The 24,915-nt window shown below is 41.1% G+C and overlaps 1 protein-coding gene across 6 annotated transcripts in view; it reads left to right on the top strand.

Annotated features, from left to right (window-relative positions):
- lrrc7 (leucine rich repeat containing 7) overlaps nucleotides 1-24,915 on the top strand; it is a 103,987-nt gene that overhangs the window by 50,787 nt on the left and 28,285 nt on the right. For 3 of the 6 annotated variants that reach the window (XM_072438590.1, XM_072438589.1, XM_072438587.1), the window contains exons 3-19: nucleotides 1,482-1,599; nucleotides 2,528-2,606; nucleotides 5,099-5,188; nucleotides 6,304-6,360; nucleotides 7,850-7,913; nucleotides 8,513-8,587; nucleotides 8,675-8,819; nucleotides 9,786-9,858; nucleotides 15,483-15,612; nucleotides 16,180-16,295; nucleotides 18,535-18,604; nucleotides 19,204-19,303; nucleotides 19,413-19,537; nucleotides 20,529-20,912; nucleotides 22,062-22,184; nucleotides 22,310-22,439; nucleotides 24,546-24,750. In XM_072438590.1, coding sequence (XP_072294691.1) covers nucleotides 1,482-1,599; nucleotides 2,528-2,606; nucleotides 5,099-5,188; nucleotides 6,304-6,360; nucleotides 7,850-7,913; nucleotides 8,513-8,587; nucleotides 8,675-8,819; nucleotides 9,786-9,858; nucleotides 15,483-15,612; nucleotides 16,180-16,295; nucleotides 18,535-18,604; nucleotides 19,204-19,303; nucleotides 19,413-19,537; nucleotides 20,529-20,912; nucleotides 22,062-22,184; nucleotides 22,310-22,439; nucleotides 24,546-24,750 — 2,084 coding nt within the window. Of the gene's footprint in view, nucleotides 1-1,481; nucleotides 1,600-2,527; nucleotides 2,607-5,098; nucleotides 5,189-6,303; nucleotides 6,361-7,849; nucleotides 7,914-8,512; nucleotides 8,588-8,674; nucleotides 8,820-9,785; nucleotides 9,859-9,958; nucleotides 9,977-15,482; nucleotides 15,613-16,179; nucleotides 16,296-18,534; nucleotides 18,605-19,203; nucleotides 19,304-19,412; nucleotides 19,538-20,528; nucleotides 20,913-22,061; nucleotides 22,185-22,309; nucleotides 22,440-24,545; nucleotides 24,751-24,915 lie in introns of all 6 variants that reach the window. The other 3 variants (XM_072438591.1, XM_072438588.1, XM_072438586.1) reach the window with 2 other exon arrangements.

Below are 24,915 nucleotides of genomic sequence, written 5' to 3'. Positions count from 1 at the left end.
ACTGCACATTTGCATCTTTAGGGCTGTATTTTCTGTTAACTCACTGTCATAAAGATGAGCGAGCAATAAAAGGGTTTTCAATTTTTCAAGTTGTTCCCAAAATTAAATATAAATAAATAAAATGATTTGATATCTTTATTTAATCCACCTTTATTTGTTTTGCGCACCGCAGAGAGCTTGCTTTCACCCCGGGGGCCCCCATATGAGGGCTGTTCCCCTGACTAAACCAAGACAAAACCAAGACAAAACCAAGACAAAACCAAGACTAAACCAAGACTAAACCAAGACTAAACCAAGACAAAACCAAGACTAAACCAAGACTAAACCAAGACTAAACCAAGACAAAACCAAGACTAAACCAAGACTAAACCAAGACTAAACCAAGACAAAACCAAGACTAAACCAAGACTAAACCAAGACAAAACCAAGACTAAACCAAGACTAAACCAAGACTAAACCAAGACTAAACCAAGACAAAACCAAGACAAAACCAAGACTAAACCAAGACAAAACCAAGACTAAACCAAGACTAAACCAAGACTAAACCAAGACTAAACCAAGACAAAACCAAGACTAAACCAAGACTAAACCAAGACTAAACCAAGACTAAACCAAGACAAAACCAAGACTAAACCAAGACTAAACCAAGACTAAACCAAGACTAAACCAAGACAAAACCAAGACTAAACCAAGACAAAACCAAGACTAAACCAAGACTAAACCAAGACAAAACCAAGACAAAACCAAGACTAAACCAAGACAAAACCAAGACTAAACCAAGACTAAACCAAGACAAAACCAAGACTAAACCAAGACTAAACCAAGACAAAACCAAGTTGACCGCACAGTAAGTGGACACAGTAAGTGTCCAACGCCGGAGGTGTAGGTGTCCAGCAAAGAGCTTTAAGAGTGTGTAACGCACTGTTTATGTGAGTGGGAGAAAAATGTAAACACGGACAATTGGACTGTTTTCATTATAATGTATAATTGTGTTTTGTTTTATTCTGAATATCTCGTCCTTACTGGGGCAGTAACGCGACTCCAGCGCACTTGTTTTGAAGTTTATTAGTTACGATTCGGGCCATTCACAGAATGCACCAGACCACGCCCTCAAGCTGCTTCACTCCACCTCATATTTGTCATGATCACACATCCATTTTAGAATTCCACACCCTTCGCTCTTAGCAATAGCGCCGACGCAAGATGTCAGGAAATTACCTCCTCAACGCCCAAGTTGAGGCAAAATACAGCACGTAATCTTTAACCTAACAGCAAATTTGGAGTAGTAAGTAGTATGTTTTGGAGTTGTACTGTTCAGACTTTGAGGATGTGTGTGTCTTCTTATTAGACCGCTGCAAAAAAGGAAGGACTACCAACTTCTGTATCTAATATTTTCTTTCTTTGATGTAAAACAAACGTCCAGAGCTTTACCTATCTCCATTTCTGGCTCTTAACTTAATCTCCCCTGCGTTTTTTTTCAGCAACTGTTCAACTGCCAGGCCTTGAAGAAGCTGAGCATGCCCGACAACGACCTGTCCAACCTGCCCACCACCATCGCCAGCCTCGTCAACCTCAAGGAGCTCGACATCAGTAAAAACGGTAACCGGACGCTCAAGAGTCAAAACCATTCAGCTGATCAAGATAAAGACATAGAGAGGCAGAATCGTACATTAATTTCCTTTTCAAATGCCTCGACAAGCCTTTAGTGCAAATCATGAACGTCGTAGTCCTAAGACTTCAGAAAAAAGCTAAGAATCATGGTCTGTGTCGTTCCCTCTGTTTCTTTCGTTGTTGCTGCATTAAAACGACACATTTAAACAAATAAGTGTGCCACGGTGTTATTGTGGGACTAACATCTCTACTAAAACGTCACCTAACCCGCTCACTTTGCTTTGTTTTCCACTCTTAATAACTCTTCCTGTCAAATACTCAAGTTTATGCTCCTTATATTTACATATTTCACACACTAGTTTATATTCAGTCATGGCAGCATTAACCGATGCATTTAAAGGTTAATGCTATGTTCCCAAAGCTCACACATTTAACCGATTTTTATAGGTTTGTTGTTGGGTTTATAAAGCTTTTGGTTAAGTTTAGGGCATTTTTGTTCAATAATGGTTTTATTGTAGGATTAAGCTTAGAGTTTTGTTAGAAGACTAGACCACGGCCTGGTTTTGATTATTTATATTTGATCAATTATAGTTCAATTTAGAGCCAAATTGAGGGTGAGGGTGTGGATTTACCTTCCAAAAATAGATTTAAAATGTGAGGAAATATGGCTTTGGGATCATAGAACCCATTCTATGAAAAACATGGGAACATAGAGCCCATTTTCTGAAAAATGTGAGAACATAGAGCCCATTTTCTGAAGAAGGGAGGAACACAGAGCCGTGGGACATCGGTACACTGCAGATCCCACGCTTTGGAAGGAACATGCACATTATCTTATTTCAGACAGAGAAAGACGTGTTTGCATTTGACCGCGACTAACCCCAGGACTAATCCTCTGTGTGTTGGTAAAAAACAGGGATCCAGGAGTTTCCAGATAACATCAAGTGCTGTAAAGGCCTGTCTGTGGTAGAGGCCAGTGTTAACCCCATCACCAAGTAAGAGTCTAACCGCTACTTACACCGCCATCCGCTCATGGACTGTGATGTTGTAACGCCGTGAATCGGGGGCTCCGGGGTCTGGAAAAGTGATGACGGCTGTGTTCACACTCGCACATGAACTGAGACTCGAGCCGGAGCGGGGTCTGACCAGTTGTCCTCGGAGTTCGGACCGCGGAGTTACGGTTTCGGTCATGTAGCCTGCGGAAAAGACACGGACAAGTCATAAAAACAAGTGGTTAATTGAATTTACAGAAAAAGGGTGGACCCAGCTAAGTGGATTTACTAATCTGGAGTTGGTTGTTACATTGAAAAGTTTTGAAACAATACTAGAGAGTGAATTTAGCCTTTTGTTGACTGAGCAAGTTCACAGGAAACCAAGTATTGTTGTCATGGTGGATTTTCTTCATCAAAACAGTGATTAAGTCAAATGTCAAGTTTCTTTTTGCTAAATAAGTAACAACATTTTAGTGCTGTCACAAAATATCTTAGTATACCAAATAAATATACTAATATACAGCAGCCCACAGTGATAATACTGTAGGATCAAAATATATTGATATTTTAATATTTGAGCAGGTGTTACACAAGGAACATTTGAGACGACTTGAAAAATATGAACTCCGAGGAGAACTGGAAGAGAACATAAACCTGGACTAAACCAGGACTGGAACAGGACTAAACCATAAGTAGAACAGGACTAAACCATAAGTAGAACAGGACTAAACCATAAGTAGAACAGGACTAAACCAGGACTAGAACAGGACTAAACCATGAGTAGAACAGGACTAAACCATAAGTAGAACAGGACTAAACCATGAGTAGAACAGGACTAAACCATAAGTAGAACAGGACTAAACCATGAGTAGAACAGTACTAAACCATAAGTAGAACAGGACTAAACCATAAGTAGAACAGGACTAAACCATAAGTAGAACAGGACTAAACCAGGACTAGAACAGGACTAAACCATGAGTAGAACAGGACTAAACCATGAGTAGAACAGGACTAAACCATAAGTAGAACAGGACTAAACCATGAGTAGAACAGGACTAAACCATGAGTAGAACAGGACTAAACCATGAGTAGAACAGGACTAAACCATGAGTAGAACAGGACTAAACCATGAGTAGAACAGGACTAAACCATGAGTAGAACAGGACTAAACCATGAGTAGAACAGGACTAAACCATGAGTAGAACAGGACTAAACCATGAGTAGAACAGGACTAAACCATGACTAGAACAGGACTAAACAAGGACTAGAACAGGACTAAACCAGGACTAAAACAGGACTAAACTACGACTAGAACAGGATTAAACCAGGACTAGGACAGGACTAAACCAAGACTAGAACAGGACTAAACTGCAACTAGAACAGGACTAAACCATGACTGGAACAGGACTAAACCATGACTAGAAAAGGACTAAACCAGGACTAGAACAGGACTAAACCATGACTAGAACAGGACTAAACCATGACTAGAACATGACTAAACTACGACTAGAACAGGATTAAACCAGGACTAGAACAGGACTAAACCATGGCTAGAACAGGACTAAACCAGGACTAGAACAGGACTAAACCAGGACTAGAACAGGACTAAACCATGACTAGAACAGGATTAAACCAGGACTAGAACAGGATTAAACCAGGACTAGAACAGGACTAAACCATGACTAGAACAGGACTAAACCAGGACTAGAACAGGACTACACCATGAATAGAACAGGACTAAACCAGGACTAGAACAGGACTAAACCAGGATTAGAACAGGACTAAACCAGGACTAGAACAGGACTAAACCAGGACTAGAACAGGACTAAACCATGAATAGAACAGGACTAAACCAGGACTAGAACAGGACTAAACCAGGACTAGAACAGGACTAAACCAGGACTAGAACAGGACTAAACCATGAATAGAACAGGACTAAACCAGGACTAGAACAGGACTAAACCATGAATAGAACAGGACTAAACCAGGACTAGAACAGGACTAAACCAGGACTAGAACAGGACTAAACCATGAATAGAACAGGACTAAACCAGGACTAGAACAGGACTAAACCATGAATAGAACAGGACTAAACCAGGACTAGAACAGGACTAAACCAGGATTAGAACAGGACTAAACCATGACTAGAACAGGACCAAACCAAGTCTAAATCCAAACTAAACTTTTAACAGTGCAGTTTTAAGAATTTCTTCACTTGTTACCAAATTGCTACCAACCACAAAAGATTGAAAAAAAAAAAAACTACAAAAATCCAGCTAAATTGATTCCTAATACGTAAAATTGCTTGTCCATTGTAATTCGACTGTCCTTCACTGGGTAATTGCCACATTATCTCTGACCATGACTCATCCGTGGCTAACGGAGCTAACCGCGCGCTCATGTTTCCGTTGTCAAGGCGACGCGAGGGCTGTTCAAGGCCACCCTCGCGGCTCTGAATCAGTGTCTTTTTAAGGTTTTCCTGTCTCCTCTCGCAGACTCCCAGAAGGTTTCACGCAGCTCCTCAATCTCACGCAGCTTTTCCTAAACGACGCCTTCCTCGAGTATCTACCGGCAAACTTTGGCAGGTAAACCATCCCACCAAGAGCACTCGGGTTTGAACACGGTTTACACACAAAGTACTGACCTTTAAACTACCGTATTTTCCACACTATAAGGCGCACCGGACTATAAGGCGCGTTGAGCGAAACAAAACTGTACCACACAAAATCGCTTTGAGGTCAGTTAGCACAACCAGAATTAATCCATATATAAGTCGCACTGGATTATAAAGTCGTTTTTGGAGAAAATTAAAGTCTTTTAAGTGCGCCTTATAGTGCGGAAAATACGGTAGATATTCATTTGAGCAGAGCAGGTATCACGGCCTAAATCTTTGTTTTAATTAGTATGACCTCAATGTAAAATGTACTACAGGAAAGTCCATGGACCCAAAGGTGAGTAGAGTAGCTTCAAAATAATATAACTTAAGAACAAAGCGGTTCAGGAGCTTATTCAAGTAAGAGTAAACAAAGTATTTGGGGAAACTACTGCTCTTCTTTGTGAGCAGTAAGATTAACCTCACACTTTTATGAAAAAGTTACTCAATTAAATGTGACCCACCGCTGCCTGAACCTTACGTTGGTGTCAACATTGGGTCAAGCCAGAAACCGTTTCTTTTGTAGAATTATAACATTGGATGATACCAAATCGTAGAACTGTCAGTGTGGCTTTTTCATGAATACAAGAAAGTTTTGCGCTGAAATTGGAACGTTTTCACATAATAGCTAGAAGTTTGACATTGTAACGACTTTATTAAACGGTTTCAATGACTTAAGGACACACAGGTGGACACTACGATCCTCATTCTCATGTGCACTGGGAAACAGACGCGGCTTTTTACCCTGCAGATCGTAAAGCAGAGGAATCGTGGCTGATTACGAGGCGCGGCACCAACACAGGGTTGTCCCCGTTTCCAGGTGCAGTAGCACAACGTCCAAAAGGGCCCGAAGCTTATCACTGTACACCCATTGCCACAAGTTCAATGTTCGCGTTTTAATGTAATACTTGACGATAACACTGACAGTTCTACGTTTCCAGCAGCACATGAACACATCCATATCCCGCACACCGTTTGTAGCCGCCCTTTATGGTCCTGTGCCTTTAAACTCCAGCTCTTGTCCTTTGTGTCCTCTTGCTTTGTCAGACTCTCCAAACTACGAATCCTGGAGCTGAGGGAGAATCACCTGAAAACATTGCCAAAGTAAAGTTTGTATGCGTTCGTGACTTCTTCTTCTTCTTCTTCTTCTTCTTCTTCTTCTTCTTCTTCTTCTTCTTCTTCTTCTTCTTCTTCTTCTTCTTCTTCTTCTTCTTCTTCTTCTTCTTCTTCTTCTTCTTCTTCTTCTTCTTCTTCTTCTTCTTCTTCTTCTTCTTCTTCTTCTTCTTCTTCTTCTTCTTCTTCTTCTTCTTCTTCATGTTATGTTGCTTTTAATGGCTAATGGCGGTTGGCAGCCACTGTAGTTGTACGTCTTCTGTAGTTGCACGTCTTCTGTAGTTGTACGTCTTCTGCAGTTTTACATCTTCTGCAGTTGTACGTCTTATGTAGTTGTACGTCTTCTGTAGTTGTACGTCTTCTGTAGTTGTACGTCGTCTGCAATTGTACGTCTTCTGTAGTTGTACGTCTTTTGTAGTTTTACGTCTTCTGTAGTTGTACGTTTTCTGTAGTTGTACGTCTTCTGTAGTTTTACGTCTTCTGCAGTTGTACGTCTTCTGTAGTTTTACGTCTTCTGCAGTTGTACGTCTTCTGCAGTTGTACGTCTTCTGTAGTTTTACGTCTTCTGCAGTTGTACGTCTTCTGCAGTTTTACATCTTCTGCAGTTGTACGTCTTATGTAGTTGTACGTCTTCTGTAGTTGTACGTCTTCTGTAGTTGTACGTCTTCTGCAGTTGTACGTCTTCTGTAGTTGTACGTCTTCTGTAGTTTTACGTCTTCTGCAGTTGTACGTCTTTTGTAGTTTTACGTCTTCTGTAGTTGTACGTCTTCTGTAGTTTTACGTCTTCTGCAGTTGTACGTCTTCTGTAGTTTTACGTCTTCTGCAGTTGTACGTCTTCTGCAGTTTTACATCTTCTGCAGTTGTACGTCTTATGTAGTTGTACGTCTTCTGTAGTTGTACGTCTTCTGTAGTTGTACGTCTTCTGCAGTTTTACATCTTCTGCAGTTGTACGTCTTATGTAGTTGTACGTCTTCTGTAGTTTTACGTCTTCTGCAGTTGTACGTCTTCTGCAGTTTTACATCTTCTGCAGTTGTACGTCTTATGTAGTTGTACGTCTTCTGTAGTTGTACGTCTTCTGTAGTTGTACGTCTTCTGCAGTTGTACGTCTTCTGTAGTTGTACGTCTTCTGTAGTTTTACGTCTTCTGCAGTTGTACGTCTTCTGCAGTTGTACGTCTTCTGTAGTTGTACGTCTTCTGCAGTTGTACGTCTTCTGTAGTTTTACATCTTCTGCAGTTGTACGTCTTCTGTAGTTGTACGTCTTCTGCAGTTGTACGTCTTCTGTAGTTTTACGTCTTCAAAGCATGTGTTTTACGCTATACCGTAAAGAAGAAAGAAAAAAAGTGAGAGATAGAGAGACCGAGAGATACTTCAAAGAGAATTTCCAATCATATTTTGTAACAATGACCTTATTCATCTTCAGTTACAAGTTAGCATGTTCTACAACCTACACACGTTTAGTTTGTGTTCTTCTGTTCACAGGTCGATTCACAGACTCACACAGTTGGAGAGATTAGATTTAGGCAGCAACGAGTTCTCAGACATGGTAAGAATCGTATACATGTGTGGAATTGCTTATGTCATGACCGTGTAACCCATATAACTATTCCTTTATCTTGTTTTACCGATATTAATGCCAAAAACAGACACATTATTAAGGATGTAAATGTACAGCAACCAAACTAAAGTTGCACAATATCAGAAAATATTGTGATATGTGAAATAGCTCAAAACAGAAGCTTAACACTGACAAAACCAACTAAACAACAAAATAAACAAAATACGTTCCAAAATCAATTTATTCATTTTCATATGAAAACAAACTTTTAATAATAACGGTACATTTCTGTCAGATGATGGACGATGGTGTTATTGCGATGCATTTTGTCTTTTAAAATATAAATTATTGGGCCAATATTGACATTACATATTGAAAAACATTAAAAGCTTATTACTTTTGTTTACATTACTACAAGCTTTTCCATTGTATTAAATATTTTACCAGTTTATTTATTTATTTATTATTTTTTCCAAGATAATTTTATTTTTTGTTTTTTCCAAAGCAGCAATTTAAGCATGTTCGTATCCCCCTCCCTGTCTCACTTGTCTTGAAACATCCTTACACATTTAGTGTCTCTGTTTCAGCCTGAAGTATTAGAACAGATTCACAATCTAAAGGAGCTGTGGATGGATAACAACTCTCTACAGAACGTGCCTGGGGTAAAAAACACACCTTTCTACATCCTCAGTTTATCGCAAACTCTTCGGCGCGAGCTTTTAAACGTCTTCCCGCTCCCCTCTGCGCAGTCGATAGGGAAGCTGCGGCAGATGCGGTACTTGGATTTAGCAAAGAACCGGATCGAGGCGTTGGATTCGGACATTTCCGGGTGCGAGGCGTTAGAAGATCTGCTGCTCTCGTCCAACATGCTCCAACAGCTCCCCGAGACCATAGGTAAGAACGCCGCCACTCACGAGAAGGTTAGTTTTTTCGCCGATTGATTTTGTATTGATGACGGCGAGACTGTGACTGCTGTCTCACCGGGGATCAGAGCTGCAGTAGATTAGATCCCGCCTCTCTTCCGATGTTTCCTCTGCTCGATAATGACAATTTAACCCTTCACAAACGCGCTGACATCCATGACCACGACCATGGGATTCGTCTTTCCACGTGGGTGGAAATTAGAAGCATCAGTTGGGTTCGAACACCGTGTTGCAGCTAAAAGATCATCACCTGCAGCAGTTCTCCAGCAGGAGGAGAGAACATGCTGTATTTGTATAGTTGAATCCAAGTGGCCACTTTGTTTTTTGTTCAGCCAGTGTATTATGCCACCCCCAGTCAGACACTTTTGTCCTGGGGGCGTTTACTCTCATCAAACTAACCTCTGCCGACCTTTGTTTTTGTTATACCATTTATTAATTCAACATTGAATTTTTAAACAGATGTGTAATTAATCTTTTCTTTAATTGAACACTGAAAAAGACATTGAAAACAGTATATTTTAATTGAATTTTGTCCAAGAACACAATAAACGATCCAAATACAACACATTCAACACGATTAAACATGTTTCCACTATTGTTATTTATTCATTTTATTCATTTTATTCATGTTATTCATTTTATTCATTTTATTCATTTTATTCATTTTATTCATTTTATTCATTTTATTATTATCTTGTATTATTCTTGTATTTTAATGTAATGCTCTATGTGCTTAAATTGCACCTCTAGGGGTAAATAAAGTGATATTGATGCGTACGAGAAGGTTAGTATGAGCAAATATGATTCCGGGATGTGGATCTGGGACAGTTACGGTGCTGAAGCTTTTGAAAAACACTCTTTACCTTTGTGATTCTAAATGCCACTTTCCTTTCGAGCGACTTCGGCTCTTCCACGCTTTCCCTGTTGCCGTTTTCAGGGATGCTGAAGAAGCTGACGACGCTGAAGGTGGACGACAACCAGCTGACCTCACTGCCCAACTCCATCGGGAGGTAATGTCCGCGCCCGACTCACTCTCAATCCTACTTTGATTTGACATTTTGGGCCGGCCTCTGAGTTGTCTTTGTGTTGTGTTTGCTGCCACGGCATTAGCCCAAAGCCCAAGCAAGGGTGAGTAACCGTAGTGTCAAGTCTCCCCCGGGGTGCGTTCAAGGACGGACGCAATCGATACGGTTACAGTGACGCGCTAATCTGGAAATGCTCCCGCGTTTTTAACTCTGCTACGAACATTTTAACGTCCTGTAATGTATTTGGCTTTTCAAAAACAGGTGTTGTTTTTAAAATAATTTGAAGTCCTTGAACATATCCCGGGCTTTAGTTTGATAAGTTAATGAATAAACCCTCTCGGCGTGAATATTTCCGGCCTTGATCCTTACGATGCAAACTTACCCTTTCTTACCCCGTGTGTCGTGTTCCCGACAAGGAGCTTATTTCAGGAATACTTCTGAATGGACCGTATTATAAGGTTACAAGAGTTATCGCAGTTTAAACTAATTTCCAAGAGTCGCACAAAGCAAATTGTCTTAAAAGATTTGATGGGGGGCGGTAGTGCATACTGTCGTTGTGTCCTTGGGCAAGACACTTCGCCCACGTTGCCTCCAGTGTCCACGTACGCTGGGGAATGAGAGAGTGTCTGCGAGACTGAATGTGAGACAACGGATGCAAATTAGCCCATGGCTGAAACCGGGCGTGTCTAGCAGCTCAGTAAAATTCACAATCAAATGTCACCGTTTGAAATGCATCAGAGGATTTCCTAAAATTACCACATTTGTTCAAAGAGATTACAAATAAAAAACATTTAGCTTGACTTATGTTGACAGTTAAGGATGTGTAGCATGCTAGCAGCACACTTGGTTTATTTGGAGAATAAAACGCTCCATAATTAGATGCAGACGGCACTCAACGGTCTCACTTTGACCCTTACAACATCAGTTCTGAAGCTAAAGAGATTTGGCGCAATTACTCGAAAACAATAATAGAGGCTCTTTAAGTAATGTACTTTCATCTGCTAACTAGTCTTATTTTCATCTGCTAACTAGTCTTATTTTCATCTGCTAACTAGTCTTATTTTCATCTGCTAACTCGTCTTATTTTCATCTGCTAACTCGTCTTTTTTTCATCTTATTTTCATCTGTCAACTAGTCTTATTTTCATCTGCTAACTAGTCTTATTTTCATCTGCTAACTAGTCTTATTTTCATCTGTTAACTAGTCTTATTTTCATCTGCTAACTCGTCTTTTTTTCATCTGCTAACTAGTCTTTTTTTCATCTGCTAACTCGTCTTTTTTTCATCTGCTAACTAGTCTTATTTTCATCTGCTAACTCGTCTTATTTTCATCTGCTAACTCGTCTTTTTTTCATCTTATTTTCATCTGTCAACTAGTCTTATTTTCATCTGCTAACTAGTCTTATTTTCATCTGCGAACTAGTCTTATTTTCATCTGCTAACTAGTCTTATTTTCATCTGCTAACTAGTCTTATTTTCATCTGTTCACTAGTCTTATTTTCATCTGCTAACTCGTCTTATTTTCATCTGCTAACTAGTCTTATTTTCATCTGTTAACTAGTCTTATTTTCATCTGCTAACTAGTCTTATTTTCATCTGTTAACTAGTCTTATTTTCATCTGCTAACTAGTCTTATTTTCATCTGCTAACTAGTCTTATTTTCATCTGTTAACTAGTCTTATTTTCATCTGCTAACTAGTCTTATTTTCATCTGCTAACTAGCCTTATTTTCATCTGTTAACTAGTCTTATTTTCATCTGCTAACTAGTCTTATTTTTATCTGTTCACTAGTCTTATTTTCATCTGCTAACTCGTCTTATTTTCATCTGCTAACTAGTCTTATTTTCATCTGTTAACTAGTCTTATTTTCATCTGCTAACTACTCTTATTTTCATCTGTTAACTAGTCTTATTTTCATCTGCTAACTAGTCTTATTTTCATCTGCCAACTAGTCTTATTTTCATCTGTTAACTAGTCTTATTTTCATCTGCTAACTAGTCTTATTTTTATCTGTTAACTAGTCTTATTTTCATCTAATAACTCGTCTTATTTTCATCTGTTAACTAGTCTTATTTTCATCTGCTAACTACTCTTATTTTCATCTGTTAACTAGTCTTATTTTCATCTGCTAACTAGTCTTATTTTCATCTGCCAACTAGTCTTATTTTCATCTGCTAACTAGTCTTATTTTCATCTGTTAACTAGTCTTATTTTCATCTGCTAACTACTCTTATTTTCATCTGTTAACTAGTCTTATTTTCATCTGCTAACTAGTCTTATTTTCATCTGCCAACTAGTCTTATTTTCATCTGCTAACTAGTCTTATTTTCATCTGTTAACTAGTCTTATTTTCATCTGCTAACTAGTCTTATTTTCATCTGTTAACTAGTCTTATTTTCATCTGTTAACTAGTCTTATTTTCATCTGCTAACTAGTCTTATTTTCATCTGCCAACTAGTCTTATTTTCATCTGCTAACTAGTCTTATTTTCATCTGTTAACTAGTCTTATTTTCATCTGCTAACTAGTCTTATTTTCATCTGTTAACTAGTCTTATTTTCATCTGTTAACTAGTCTTATTTTCATCTGCTAACTAGTCTTATTGTGTTGTATAGTTTAGCCCTCTACAAACTCAGAATGCTGAAAAGCTGGAGCTCCTGGATGTGTTTAGAATGTGCACTTTAAACACTCTTCTACTGCTGAGACATCATACATCGCAGTGTCAGAAAACCACCTTATTACAGCGTCCTGGGTCAGTGGAGTGACTTTTGCACAGACTCGAACGTGGCAGGCGACTCTTTTAGCACGAAAACGCATCAAATAAATGCAAAGGATAAACGTACACAGCCCTTCTCTTGAAATGAACGTGTTACTTTTCATATTCCGTGCGCGAGTCTTAGCGTGGGCCCCTGTTGTCTAGCGTGGGCCCCTGTTGTCTCGTGTAAATGGAGCGACACATTAGCACGAACTTGAAAACGAGGGCCGGGAGTGTTTCTCGTGTGTTGTTTTGTGAAAATAGGGATTTCGCACTTTGGCCAAGTGTTATGACATTGAGATGGCAAAAGGCTCTCGATACTATTACATGTTCAAACTGTGGGATTTACAACTATGAAAATGGAAACTACAAGGACTGCGATTATTGTTTGAGTGATGGAGGGGGTGAGAGGGAGGATACTCAAACTGATTTAGCCTATTATATGTGTAGTATAGGAGCAGGACCACGCCTCAACCTCTACTCCTCCAGTAAACATGCCCCACTCTTTAACCACACCTCTAATTACCCAGAAGCCCTATTTATAAGGCCTATTCACAGCATCTCTTGTCGTCTCTGCTCTCTCAACCCCGCCCTCTCACCCCATGTCTCTATCATCTCCACCTTAACACATCAACGTCTATGGAGGGGGGGTTCTGAATCGCCAGGGCTGAATACCCGGGACAGAGCCCCCATCCTGAGTCTCTACCCAGCCAACTGTCGTCGCTCTATCGTCGCTCTATCGTCGCTCGATCGTCGTTCGATCGTCGCTCGATCGTCGCTCGATCGTCGCTCCACCGTCGCTCCACCGTCGCTGCACCGTCGCTCCATCGTCTCTCCATCGTTGCTCCATCGTCTCTCCATCGTCGCTCCATCGTCGCTCCATCGTCGCTCCATCGTCGCTGCACCGTCGCTCCATCGTCTCTCCATCGTCGCTCCATCGTCTCTCCATCGTCGCTCCATCGTCGCTCCATCGTCGCTCCACCGTCGCTGCACCGTCGCTCCATCGTCTCTCCATCGTCGCTCCATCGTCTCTCCATCGTCGCTCCATCGTCGCTCCATCGTCGCTCCATCGTCGCTCCATCGTCGCTCCATCGTCGCTCCACCGTCGCTCCATCGTCGATCCATTGTCGATCCATCGTTGTCATTATCAATAAACATTCTTTCATATTCCATTGTTGTGGCGTGGTCCTTGCTAGTGAAGTCCCCTTTAAAGAGATGACCAACTTATTTTTCTTCTTCTTTTTGGAAAATTTGATGGGAAAATGAATGGGAGAAACACTTGCTCAGCTCCATTACCCGACTCTGCAGTATTAAAGTCCTCCACTATCAAACTGTAAATACAAGCCGCTCCTAATGGGCCTCGGGCATTTGATTCTCATTCTTTGAGACTTGACTGAGTCTCATCTTCCGAAAGGACATTTGCTCAAACATTGAATCAGTGTCGCGTCCACTTCCTGCCGCCCGCTCACCTCTTGCTCCTTCTGCTAGAGCGGATGGTGGCCCAGATGGTCCAGTCCGCTGGGAGTAATAGCAGCAGACTAATGCAATGTTTGCTGTGACATTACATTACTGCGAAGGCGCCGGGTCATTAGCATTAGCCTGCTGTTAGCGTGCTGGGGGTCAGGCCCGCCTCAACGAGGAGAAAACCTGGAGTGAACAAACTAACGCCTTGAGAAAATTACTGTAGAATTAAAACCCAGATTAGTTATTCTGGGTATTACGGCATAAAAGGTGTGACTATTTTGTACTGTTGTAATTGATTTAACATAATAGTTTAATAAGTGTTGTTTTACTAAATGTCATTTTTTTCCAGTGCTTGTGTGCGTGTGTGCTGTTTGGGCCTGTCACGATAACTACTATATCCACTTTATATATGAGGGATTTAACAATATTTACGGGCTTAATATTTATTGCATCTATTATTGTTTTGCACTAGTAGGGAAATGTTTGTTAATTTTTTGTGTTACGATCAGATTTGAGCTGAAAAGACACAAATAAGTAACTTTCATGACGATTATTAACTATTTTTCATTTTGCTATATATTGTTTTGTATGTTTGTAGTTCAAATATTGTCGTTTATCGTGATATTTTCTGTAGTAATACATATATATATATATCACGCGTTGTTATTGTGACAGGCCTGTGCTGTTGTGGAAAACAGTCTGATATTCTGGAAGTGGTCATTTTCATGTTTAGACCATGTGTGTGTGTTTTATTTTCTTTAATTGTTTTTAGTTAAGGTTGAGCAGTTCTGTTTTACAGTATTAGCTTAGACCAGTGGATCCCAAGGCGAAGGTCGGGACACGATGAGTTCAACTTTTAATTTTTAAACAAACGTTAGCGTAATTAATCTATTCTTTAATTGAACACTGAAAAACACATTGAAAACAGTATATTTTAATTTAATTTGGTCCAAGAACACAATAAACGATCCAAATACAACAATTTCAACCTGATTGATCATGTTTCCACGATTGTTATTATTATTTATTTTATTTATTTTATTTATTTTATTTATTTTATTTATTTTATTTATTTTATTTATTTTATTTATTTTATTTATACATTTTATTTTTATTTTTTTATTTACATCATTATTATTATAATTCGTATTTTTTATTGTGTGTATTATTTTTATTTATTATCATCATGGTTGGTTGCATGGTTATTTTCGGGGTCCCGGCCTGCAACGTTTGGGAACCACTGACTATTATTTGTGATCGTGTTCATCAGGTCTGGTATAAAAAAGCTAGATATAGCTCGACCGACATTAATTCCGTATGTGTTTTTTGTTCTCTGTCTCTTGTCTGACCTTTGCGCTTGACCCCGTGTTCTGCCTCTGATCTCTGCCTCAGTCTGTCTCTGATGGAGGAGTTGGACTGTAGTTGTAATGAGCTGGAGTCTTTGCCCCCCACCATTGGCTACCTGCACAATCTGCGGACGTTCGCTGCCGACGAGAACTTCCTGTCGGAGCTGCCACGAGAGGTATCGCTCGCACGCGTTCTCCTGCCCTCGTGTGGCCGTTGAAAGGTGCACGTGGACAAAAACAATTTAAGAACTCGCCGCTTTCCGACTTCCACACCTGTTGCCACGCCTGTTCGGCAACATTTAGGGCTTTACTGTCCGCAACACTGTTTAACCAATTAGTGATGTAAAGTTAGCTTGTAAAAATGGTAGGATATAATAACGTCTCGCGTTTGAGACGGCTTATGACAACATATCTTACTTTTTACCTCTATTAAATGCAAATAAAGTGTGAACTCGACGGTTATATTGTTGGTGACATCAAAATCCAGACTTTTTCCGAGATAAAAAGCTCATGAAAGCCATAACATTAGAGGTTAGAGTTAAAGTACCTGATGTTCAACCCCTGAAAGGAGGAAGTAGGTGTTTAAATCTATCAGTGATGTACAGTAGACAACGATACTTTTACTAGATACAAAAGGTAGTCATAATAGATGTACTAGAACTATAGGATCAGACAACAACGTGGAGAGAGTGGAGGAACTACCATGGACTTTAACGGTTGTGTCTGCGCTTGTGCGTTTTCAGATCGGCAACTGTCGGAACGTGACGGTGATGTCGTTGAGATCCAACAAACTTGAGTTCCTTCCGGACGAGATCGGGCAGATGACCAAACTCCGAGTGCTCAACCTCAGCGACAACAGGTGCAGTGGACGACGCGCAAACCGCAAACACGCACACCACCGACCCATACACGCCCGTACAAAGACTGACCACTGCGTACTAAACTCCATCATGTGTGCAAAGGCTGACCGCTGCGTACTAAACTCCATCATGTGTGCAAAGGCTGACCGCTGCGTACTAAACTCCATCATGTGTGCAAAGGCTGACCGCTGCGTACCAAACTCCATCATGTGTACAAAGGCTGACCGCTGCGTACCAAACTCTATCATGTCTGCAAAGGCTGACCACTGCGTACCAAACTCCATCATGTGTGCAAAGGCTGACCACTGCGTACCAAACTCCATCATGTGTGCAAAGGCTGACCGCTGCGTACCAAACTCCATCATGTGTGCAAAGGCTGACCGCTGCGTACCAAACTCCATCATGTGTGCAAAGGCTGACCGCTGCGTACCAAACTCCATCATGTGTGCAAAGGCTGACCGCTGCGTACCAAACTCCATCATGTGTGCAAAGGCTGACCGCTGCGTACCAAACTCCATCATGTGTGCAACGACTGACCACTGTGTACCAAACTCCATCATCATGTGTGCAAAGGCTGACCGCTGTGTACCAAACTCCATCATGTCTGCAAAGGCTGACCGCTGCGTACCAAACTCCATCATCATGTGTGCAAAGGCTGACCGCTGCGTACCAAACTCCATCATGTGTACAAAGGCTGACCACTGCGTACCAAACTCCATCATGTGTGCAAAGGCTGACCGCTGCGTACCAAACTCCATCATGTGTGCAAACGCTGACCACTGCGTACCAAACTCCATCATGTGTGCAAACGCTGACCACTGCGTACCAAACTCCATCATCATGTGTGCAAAGGCTGACCGCTGCGTACCAAACTCCATCATCATGTGTGCAAAGGCTGACCGCTGCGTACCAAACTCCATCATCATGTGTGCAAAGGCTGACCGCTGTGTACCAAACTCCATCATGTGTGCAAACGCTGACCGCTGCGTACCAAACTCCATCATGTGTACAAAGGCTGACCGCTGCGTACCAAACTCCATCATGTGTGCAAAGGCTGACCGCTGTGTACCAAACTCCATCATGTGTGCAAACGCTGACCACTGCGTACCAAACTCCATCATCATGTGTGCAAAGGCTGACCGCTGCGTACCAAACTCCATCATGTGTGCAACGACTGACCACTGCGTACCAAACTCCATCATGTGTGCAAAGGCTGACCACTGCGTACCAAACTCCATCATGTGTGCAAAGGCTGACCGCTGCGTACCAAACTCCATCATGTGTGCAAAGGCTGACCACCAAACTCTGACAAGGATTAACAGATTTTATTATTTTGAACTACATATCTTAAAGCGCCCCCTACAGGTCGCATGACTCCTTGAACTAAAATGCAGTTGAGATCAATTTATTTTGAATTTTGCTAAAAATAATAGTTCTCATAAATTTGTTTAGGTTTATGAGTTCACTTCCTGTTTGGAATTGATGACATCACACGAGGAAATTACCCAATAAACACTGGGAATAAATTATAAATATTTTTTCACAATATTTGTAATTCACAAATAAAAATGAATGAGAGCGCCTGTATTTTGTTGAATTAATGAGAGTCAAAAATTGTGTTTAATTAGTGTAAATTATGCATCATGCAACTTTGACTGCAACGAGTGTCCCTTGTGTGATGTCACTTCCTGTCACAGATTTTTCAATGTTTTCTCCACTAATACCTACTCAATTGGTATAAAACTATAATTCATATGTACAATAGGTATAAATACACCAAATAAAGTCAAAATGAGAGAATTATAGAAACTTGTCATAGGCCACAGTTTAAATTAAATGTGTTTACAGTTGAATATATATATGTATATATATTTTTCTTACTGTTTTTTACAGTTTAACTTTAAATTGAGCCTTTTTACAGTTGTTTACAGTCTGAATTGAGCCTTTTTACTATAAACCACTTAGTGCCAACTAAACCTTGGGGGAAAGCCTGATAGTAACCGGAGTCACATGACCATAGCAGTGACTCACGCTCACTTTGTCAATGGGACGTTTCCCTTCGCCGCCAAGTCTCTGATAACCGAAGAGCAGATGGAGGCCGCGTTGCCATGGGAGAAGATGGGAACTGCTGTGTTACCACGGAGACGGCGCGGACTGTGTGTTACCGCGGACGTGACCGTGACGGGGGAAGCGTGTGTGCGTTTTAATAGTGTTTACCCCTCTCTCTTTTTCTTTCAGGTTGAAGAATCTGCCGTTCACCTTCACGAAGCTCAAAGACCTCGCGGCTCTGTGGCTCTCCGACAATCAGGTGATCAGCGTGTGCCAGGACTATTAAAGCCCCTTCACGTAGCTTTTCAGCCAATGAACGGACTGCATTTAGGGTGAAGTGGAGGATTAGATACTTGTCTCCATGTTAGATGTTATTGGGATGTTTTACAGTGTGGGATTTCGAATGGTACGATATAGATTTTTCCAGCGGATAACCGATAATTGGCTTGTTGCTGTGGCCGATAACCAATATTTGACCTGTTGCTGTGGCCGATATTGAATATGTGAGTTGTTGCTGTGGCCGATAACCGATAATACAAGCATTTTTACTCATTGCTTTGTTTAAAAAGACAAATACGACCACACGAGCAGAACCAATATCTTCTGATAACTGCAAACCGATAAAACATCCTTAATTAAACGTTCCCATCTCCATGGAGACGTCTGCTTTAAATGTATTTGACTCTACCCATAGTCTTGTACCGTTCAAAATACCGACGGTTCAAAATGACGCGATTGTGGAGTAAAAACGATGACAAAGCGGGGGCAAACTTTGACCCCAAATATCCCCAGATATCCTCGTGTGCGTCTGTGCTTTTTGCGGGAATTTGACTGGATTATGTGAATGTCTCTCCGCAGTCCAAGGCTCTCATCCCGCTGCAGACCGAGGCCCATCCCGAAACCAAACAGAAGGTCCTGACCAACTACATGTTCCCCCAGCAGCCCCGGCACGACGAAGGTACAGCGCCCCCCGCAGCCACGGGACAGCACCCTTGCTCGCCTCTCGCGCCCGTCGTTTACTGGGTTTTTGTCGCCGCTTTGAACTGAAGGTGTGTGTTTTTTTGCAGATTATCAGTCGGACAGCGACAGCTTCAACCCGACGCTCTGGGAGGAGCAGCGGCAGCAGAGGATGACGGTGGCGTTCGACTTTGAAGACAAGAAGGACGACGAAGACAACTCTGGGAAGGTCAAGGTTAGATTTATACCTCTGTTCAGTGTCTCTGTCTGCATACTGTATAACTGTGTGTGTGTGTGTGTGTGTGTGTGTGTATATATATATTTATACGCATACTCGCCTCCCAGAGCAGCCCAATACAATCCTATCGTTGTATTAATCTATTTCTGTCTTCTATTTTTACTTTAACAGATGAATACAGTGAAACTATAGTGAAATATTAAGCTTCAGTCAAATAAAAAAATACAAGCAGAGAATAGTTTTATAGAGAAGAAACCTTTATATAAACTTCAGGCGATAAAATGAGCTCCACATAAATTCTTGTGATTTTATAAATGACTAAAATAACAGGCAATTTCAGGATTATATAGATCGGTAAAGTTCATCGTATAACGGTTCTTGTTCCATGTTCTAATAGCAAGCTAAGGCTGTGCAATTATTCTAATTTCGAGACAATGGTTTGACATTGTCCGTGATTGAACGAGAGCTCCACAGCGCCTCCTCTGTCAGCAAAAGGATTTGACTTTGAACGAATAAACAGGACTTTCTTTGTCTTCAATGGCAATGATCAAAATTCTATCGAAGGATGTGAGAAATACATGAGTTTTTAATGTTTGGATGATTTGAAAAGTACGGGGTCCGTGCTGCCGGTGGTGGGGTGGTTAAGGCGGATGCACATATGCCAGGCTCTGACAATTCACTGCATTTCCTGCCCCGCTCGCTCATCCCCATTTCACGCTCAGCTGTCCTGTCTTATAATGTCCACGGGCTGAAAAATCCGTTAGGGTCCAACAAGTCCGACATAAAACCAACTTATTCCTTCTCTGATCTGAAAGAAAGGTTCTCGATTCAGGGACAAAGTATTGTAACTCCATTCAAATCCACTAAAGCCAGAATGATTCATGTTCATCAAATACACAAAGATTGTCATCCCTGTTTTCATTCTAAGTGTGTTTTGTAATAAAGCCTGGGTCGTTCCTTACTAAAGATGCACTTTTTCTGCGTTCAGGTGGAGATAAACCTGAAGCGTTACCCCACTCCGTACCCCGAAGACCTGAAGAACATGGTGAAGTCGGTGCAAAGCCTCGTGGGTAAGAGCGTGCACGCGGGTCACATGCACCAGCTCCAGCATCAGCACCACCAACAGCACCCGCAGCACCAACAGCACCCGCAACACCAACAGCACCCGCAACATCAACAACATCAACAGCACCAACAGCACCAACAGCATCAACAGCATCAACAGCATCAACAGCATCAACAGCACCAACAGCACCAACAGCACCACCAACACCAGCTGAGCGGCGTCAGCGTCACCTCGGGAACCAACATGGAGCACTCGCACATGAGCAAAGAGCCGTACGAGCCGCCCTGGCCGCTGCCGCCCAAAGAGGTCAGCCACACTTTCGTTTCTGCCGGACTTAAAAGCGCGCCGCTCCCTCGTCAGAAACGCTGTTGTGCAGCATTTAGCTTCGTTTACGCTCATTTGGTGACTCGTTGTTTAGTAAGTTGTCTCCCATCCGAGCCACGAAAAACACTTCCCGTACTAGAGACGTCGTAGGTGGAGATCTGGAGGTCGCCTGAGCTGTTTTTGTCCGTAAAACGCGTTCATTACCGCAGCTACCGTGCCTCCATTTGCATGTCAAACTAGCTGCTGTTTTTTCCCCTTTGTAATTCTCTCTGCTGCCAGTAGATGGAGTGCTAACACTAATCATGATGAGGGAACGCTTTACTGGTAGAAAGCATTTTTCGATGTGTACGTTATATTATGTTCTAAAGCATGAAGTTACTCAAGAGCTCATTTAAAGTCCAAAAATGATATAAATAATACTTAATATGTGTCCTTTAAACTGAGGTGAGATGAAAAGAATGGAAAGTTATCCAAATCTTAACATATTTTATAAAGATAGAGTTTACGTAAGTGCTGCACACGTGTCGTTCTTGTGAAAATAAAAGATTCTGTTTTCAGCTCCACCAGTTATTATCTTTAAACCAAAAAGAACCACAATATGTTTAACTGTTGTTTTGGAGATATGCACATTTAGAACATTGAGCGTATCATCTAATATAACGAATATATAAGGGCTGCAAAACGGTAGATTAGAAACGTTAAATAGATAAAAAAGTTGATTGATATTTCTGCCTTTTGATGCTGCTAAAAACCTCAACATGACATGTACAGGCACATTTCAGCCCATTTGTGATGGATTCTCATAGATATCTAAATTGTCCATTAATAACAATATATCTAAAGTGTTTTAATTGGCAAAACAAATACACTATATTTGCTTTTTTCCTTCTTCTACACATATTAATATCAGTAGAGTTGAGTTGGGATTTGCACTAAAATAGATCTCAAACGGTGTTAGACTAAGAGTAAATCGTAAGACCTCCCCTAATAGTAACCTAGCAATATTTGTGTTTGTTTCATCGTGATTTGGAACCTCATTTGCAAACGAGTCAGACAGAAACATGATCATAAACACGCCATAAACTGACTAACTTACTGTCCGTCTGTTATTTCTGTGTCCGGCGCTCTCAGGTGACGGATCGAGAGATGCAGGAGTTTTCTCAAAGTCAGCTCATGGACCAGGGGCCGATGCACAACTCGGGCATCGACATCCCCAAGCGCAAAGACAAGGAGGACCTGACAGAGAGCTCCGAGGTAACGCCACGTACCTTATTCGAGACCGATAAGATTTACGCTCTAGAAACAAGTCTCGTATCTGTCTTTTGTTACGGTTATAATTGACTCACGTAACCCCCTTTTTGTGTTGTTTTGATTTGCAGGTGTATTATTCTCCCCAGGACTCGATGGGGGGCTCACCAAACGACATCCGCATCTCGGACATGAGGCCCACTCTGGTGGAGCCTCCCATGTACAAGCCAAAGGTGGTACTGCTCGGAAAGGACAAGAAAGGTGCGTTTACTGGCTCAAGACGCGACGTTCGATTTAGAAAATGAAGTCACGTTTGCTATGAATTTGGTTAGAGTTAAAAAACAAATGGAGGAAAATGAGGGGGGAAAAAGGCAAAGCGTATTTTTATTTTCGTTCCCATCTTCTGCGGTTATGATCAATGGGAATAATGTTGTGTGGATTTAATCAAATAGGGATGGAATTATATTTTAATTGCAGTAAAATGCATTTGGCGTTTCAAAATATTACATCGGAAAGAGTAAAGACGATGCCTCTGGATCTGTTTTTGCCATTTTTCAATCCCTCTCTCTGATCAGAGCATTCTGGGGGTTTAAATGAGCCGTTTAACCTGCTTTTTATGACCCGTGGTGGTAAAAAATTTCAAAATGTTGTTGCTTTTTGCTGGTTTTAAGAGGTTACTTGGACTGTAACATTGTCGGGACTGAACAACATTTGCACACAGTCACTTTGTGGGAACATGCTTTCATTGCGGGGGCCAAACGCAGGTCCCCATGAGGTAAATATTAGCTCAACAACATAGTATAAAGTTCTGATTTGATTAACGAAATAGGGATTAAGAGCTTAGGTTAAGATCAGGCTCCAAGAAATGACTATAACCCCAAACATTGATGCTCCTGCTGGTTTAAAATACTGTATAAATGCACATACTTTAGCTTCTCGGCCCTCAGTATTTTAGTTCTAATTCACCTCATCTGTAAAAACGCATCGTGAGCTACAGTTCTGAAGCTCGGGGTGTTTGGAACCCACAGTGCACCGTCAGAGCGACTCGAACAAGCGCGGAATCGCTCGCTCCGGGGCTTCATTATGTTCCTTGGCCTTCAGGTGTAAGCGCAGACGGAGACCAGGGTCCAGTTTTAAATGGACTCGGCTCAGATTAATCCTTCTCTGTGACTAATTCATGGACACTATTACAATCAGCCCAGAGCTATGTACATTATCCTGCATTAATCACCCCCGCGTGAGATATGAAGTGCTCTCGCTCTCTGGCTGAAGATACCAGAGCTTTACAAAGACGCTGTATTGCAAGTGACGACCAGCAAATCACAATTACAAATAAGTCCTCTTCAACAGTGTACAATGTGACTTCTACTACCATGTGTAAAACTACAAGGGACAAAATGAATATTGCTTTAGTTGTATGATGAATGGACACTTGAGAGGCATCTGGCTGCAGAGCTTCACCCAGAGGACCCTTCATCTACAGGCTCCTGGTCAAACCCACCTGATCCCGCCGCGTGGCAGGTCTCTACTGCAAGCAGATTAGAAATGTAGTGGTGAATAAATATATTATCTTAATCTTATCACCTTTAATAACTGTATTAATCTAATAAATGAAAGACTGATAAACTAAGGGCTGCTCCAGTAGAGGGGCCCCCTGGTGGTGGCTGCAGCGTTGTTTGTAGCACAATACAATATAAAATATAATGATTTTTTTTTTTACTATTTGGTATTTTTTATCATTCCAAGGGTCCATAGATTATCAATCAATCAATCAAATTTATTTATAGAGCACAATTCGTACAAAGCGCAATTCAAAGTGCTTTACAATGTTAAGACACAGTTTAAAAAGTAAAACAAAAACACAATGTAGTTTATAAGAACATAAAACAGTGTATGTCAAAGTAAATAACGAATAATAAAAATAAATTAATGTGGGATTTAAAATATTAAAACCCATGTAAAAGTATTTCAGTCATAGGCGCGGCTAAACAATACAGTATTTAGCTTAGATTTAAACACAGATTATGGCTGTATGTCATTTTGTGAAAATAGCCTGTTTTAGCTCATCACAGATATTATGTCATATTTGAAGATTGTCACAGTAACGCCACATACAGTAAAAGCCACAGTTCGTGTCAAATTATGTCCAAATATGCTGTACAAAAAAGGCATTGTGGGATTTTCAGTTTTCATTCTGTACTTTTGTAGTTAAATGGCTCTCATTCTCCCGGCAAAATAAGAAAAGTGACTTGTTTCTTTCAGAGAGAAAGCCGGTCTGATGCAATCGCTTCTGTCGCCTGATGCAACATTTGCTCAGGTGCGTTCATTGAGTGTTTCCTAAACCTGTCACGTGTGTTTCTCCCACAGAGTCGACAGACGACGAGGTGGATAAAATGCACTGTCTGAACCACAGCGGCTCCTCGGCCACATATTCAGACTATTCTCCTTCTCAGGGCTCCTCCGGCTCCTCCAACCCCCCCAACGCACACAACCTGCCCCACGCGCACCAACACCCGCCCACCATGGTGCCCCCCACCAAAGAGCAGGCCCCACAGACCCACTGGACCAACAGGTGACTGACCACGAACCCTTCTGCACACAATGTAGCCAGTGTGTGTGATTTTTATTTTATTATTATAATTATATATATATATATATATATATATATATATATATATATATATTTTAAATTATAATATTGTCTCTTTACAATGTCCAGTGATCACTAACATATCTT

The sequence above is a fragment of the Eucyclogobius newberryi genome, unplaced genomic scaffold, assembly GCF_026437365.1.
Source record: "Eucyclogobius newberryi isolate DKJ021-1_F unplaced genomic scaffold, fEucNew1.0.hap1 SCAF_9, whole genome shotgun sequence".
Taxonomy (NCBI): Eukaryota; Metazoa; Chordata; class Actinopteri; order Gobiiformes; family Gobiidae; genus Eucyclogobius; species Eucyclogobius newberryi.
This window is presented reverse-complemented; position numbering and strand designations above follow the sequence as displayed.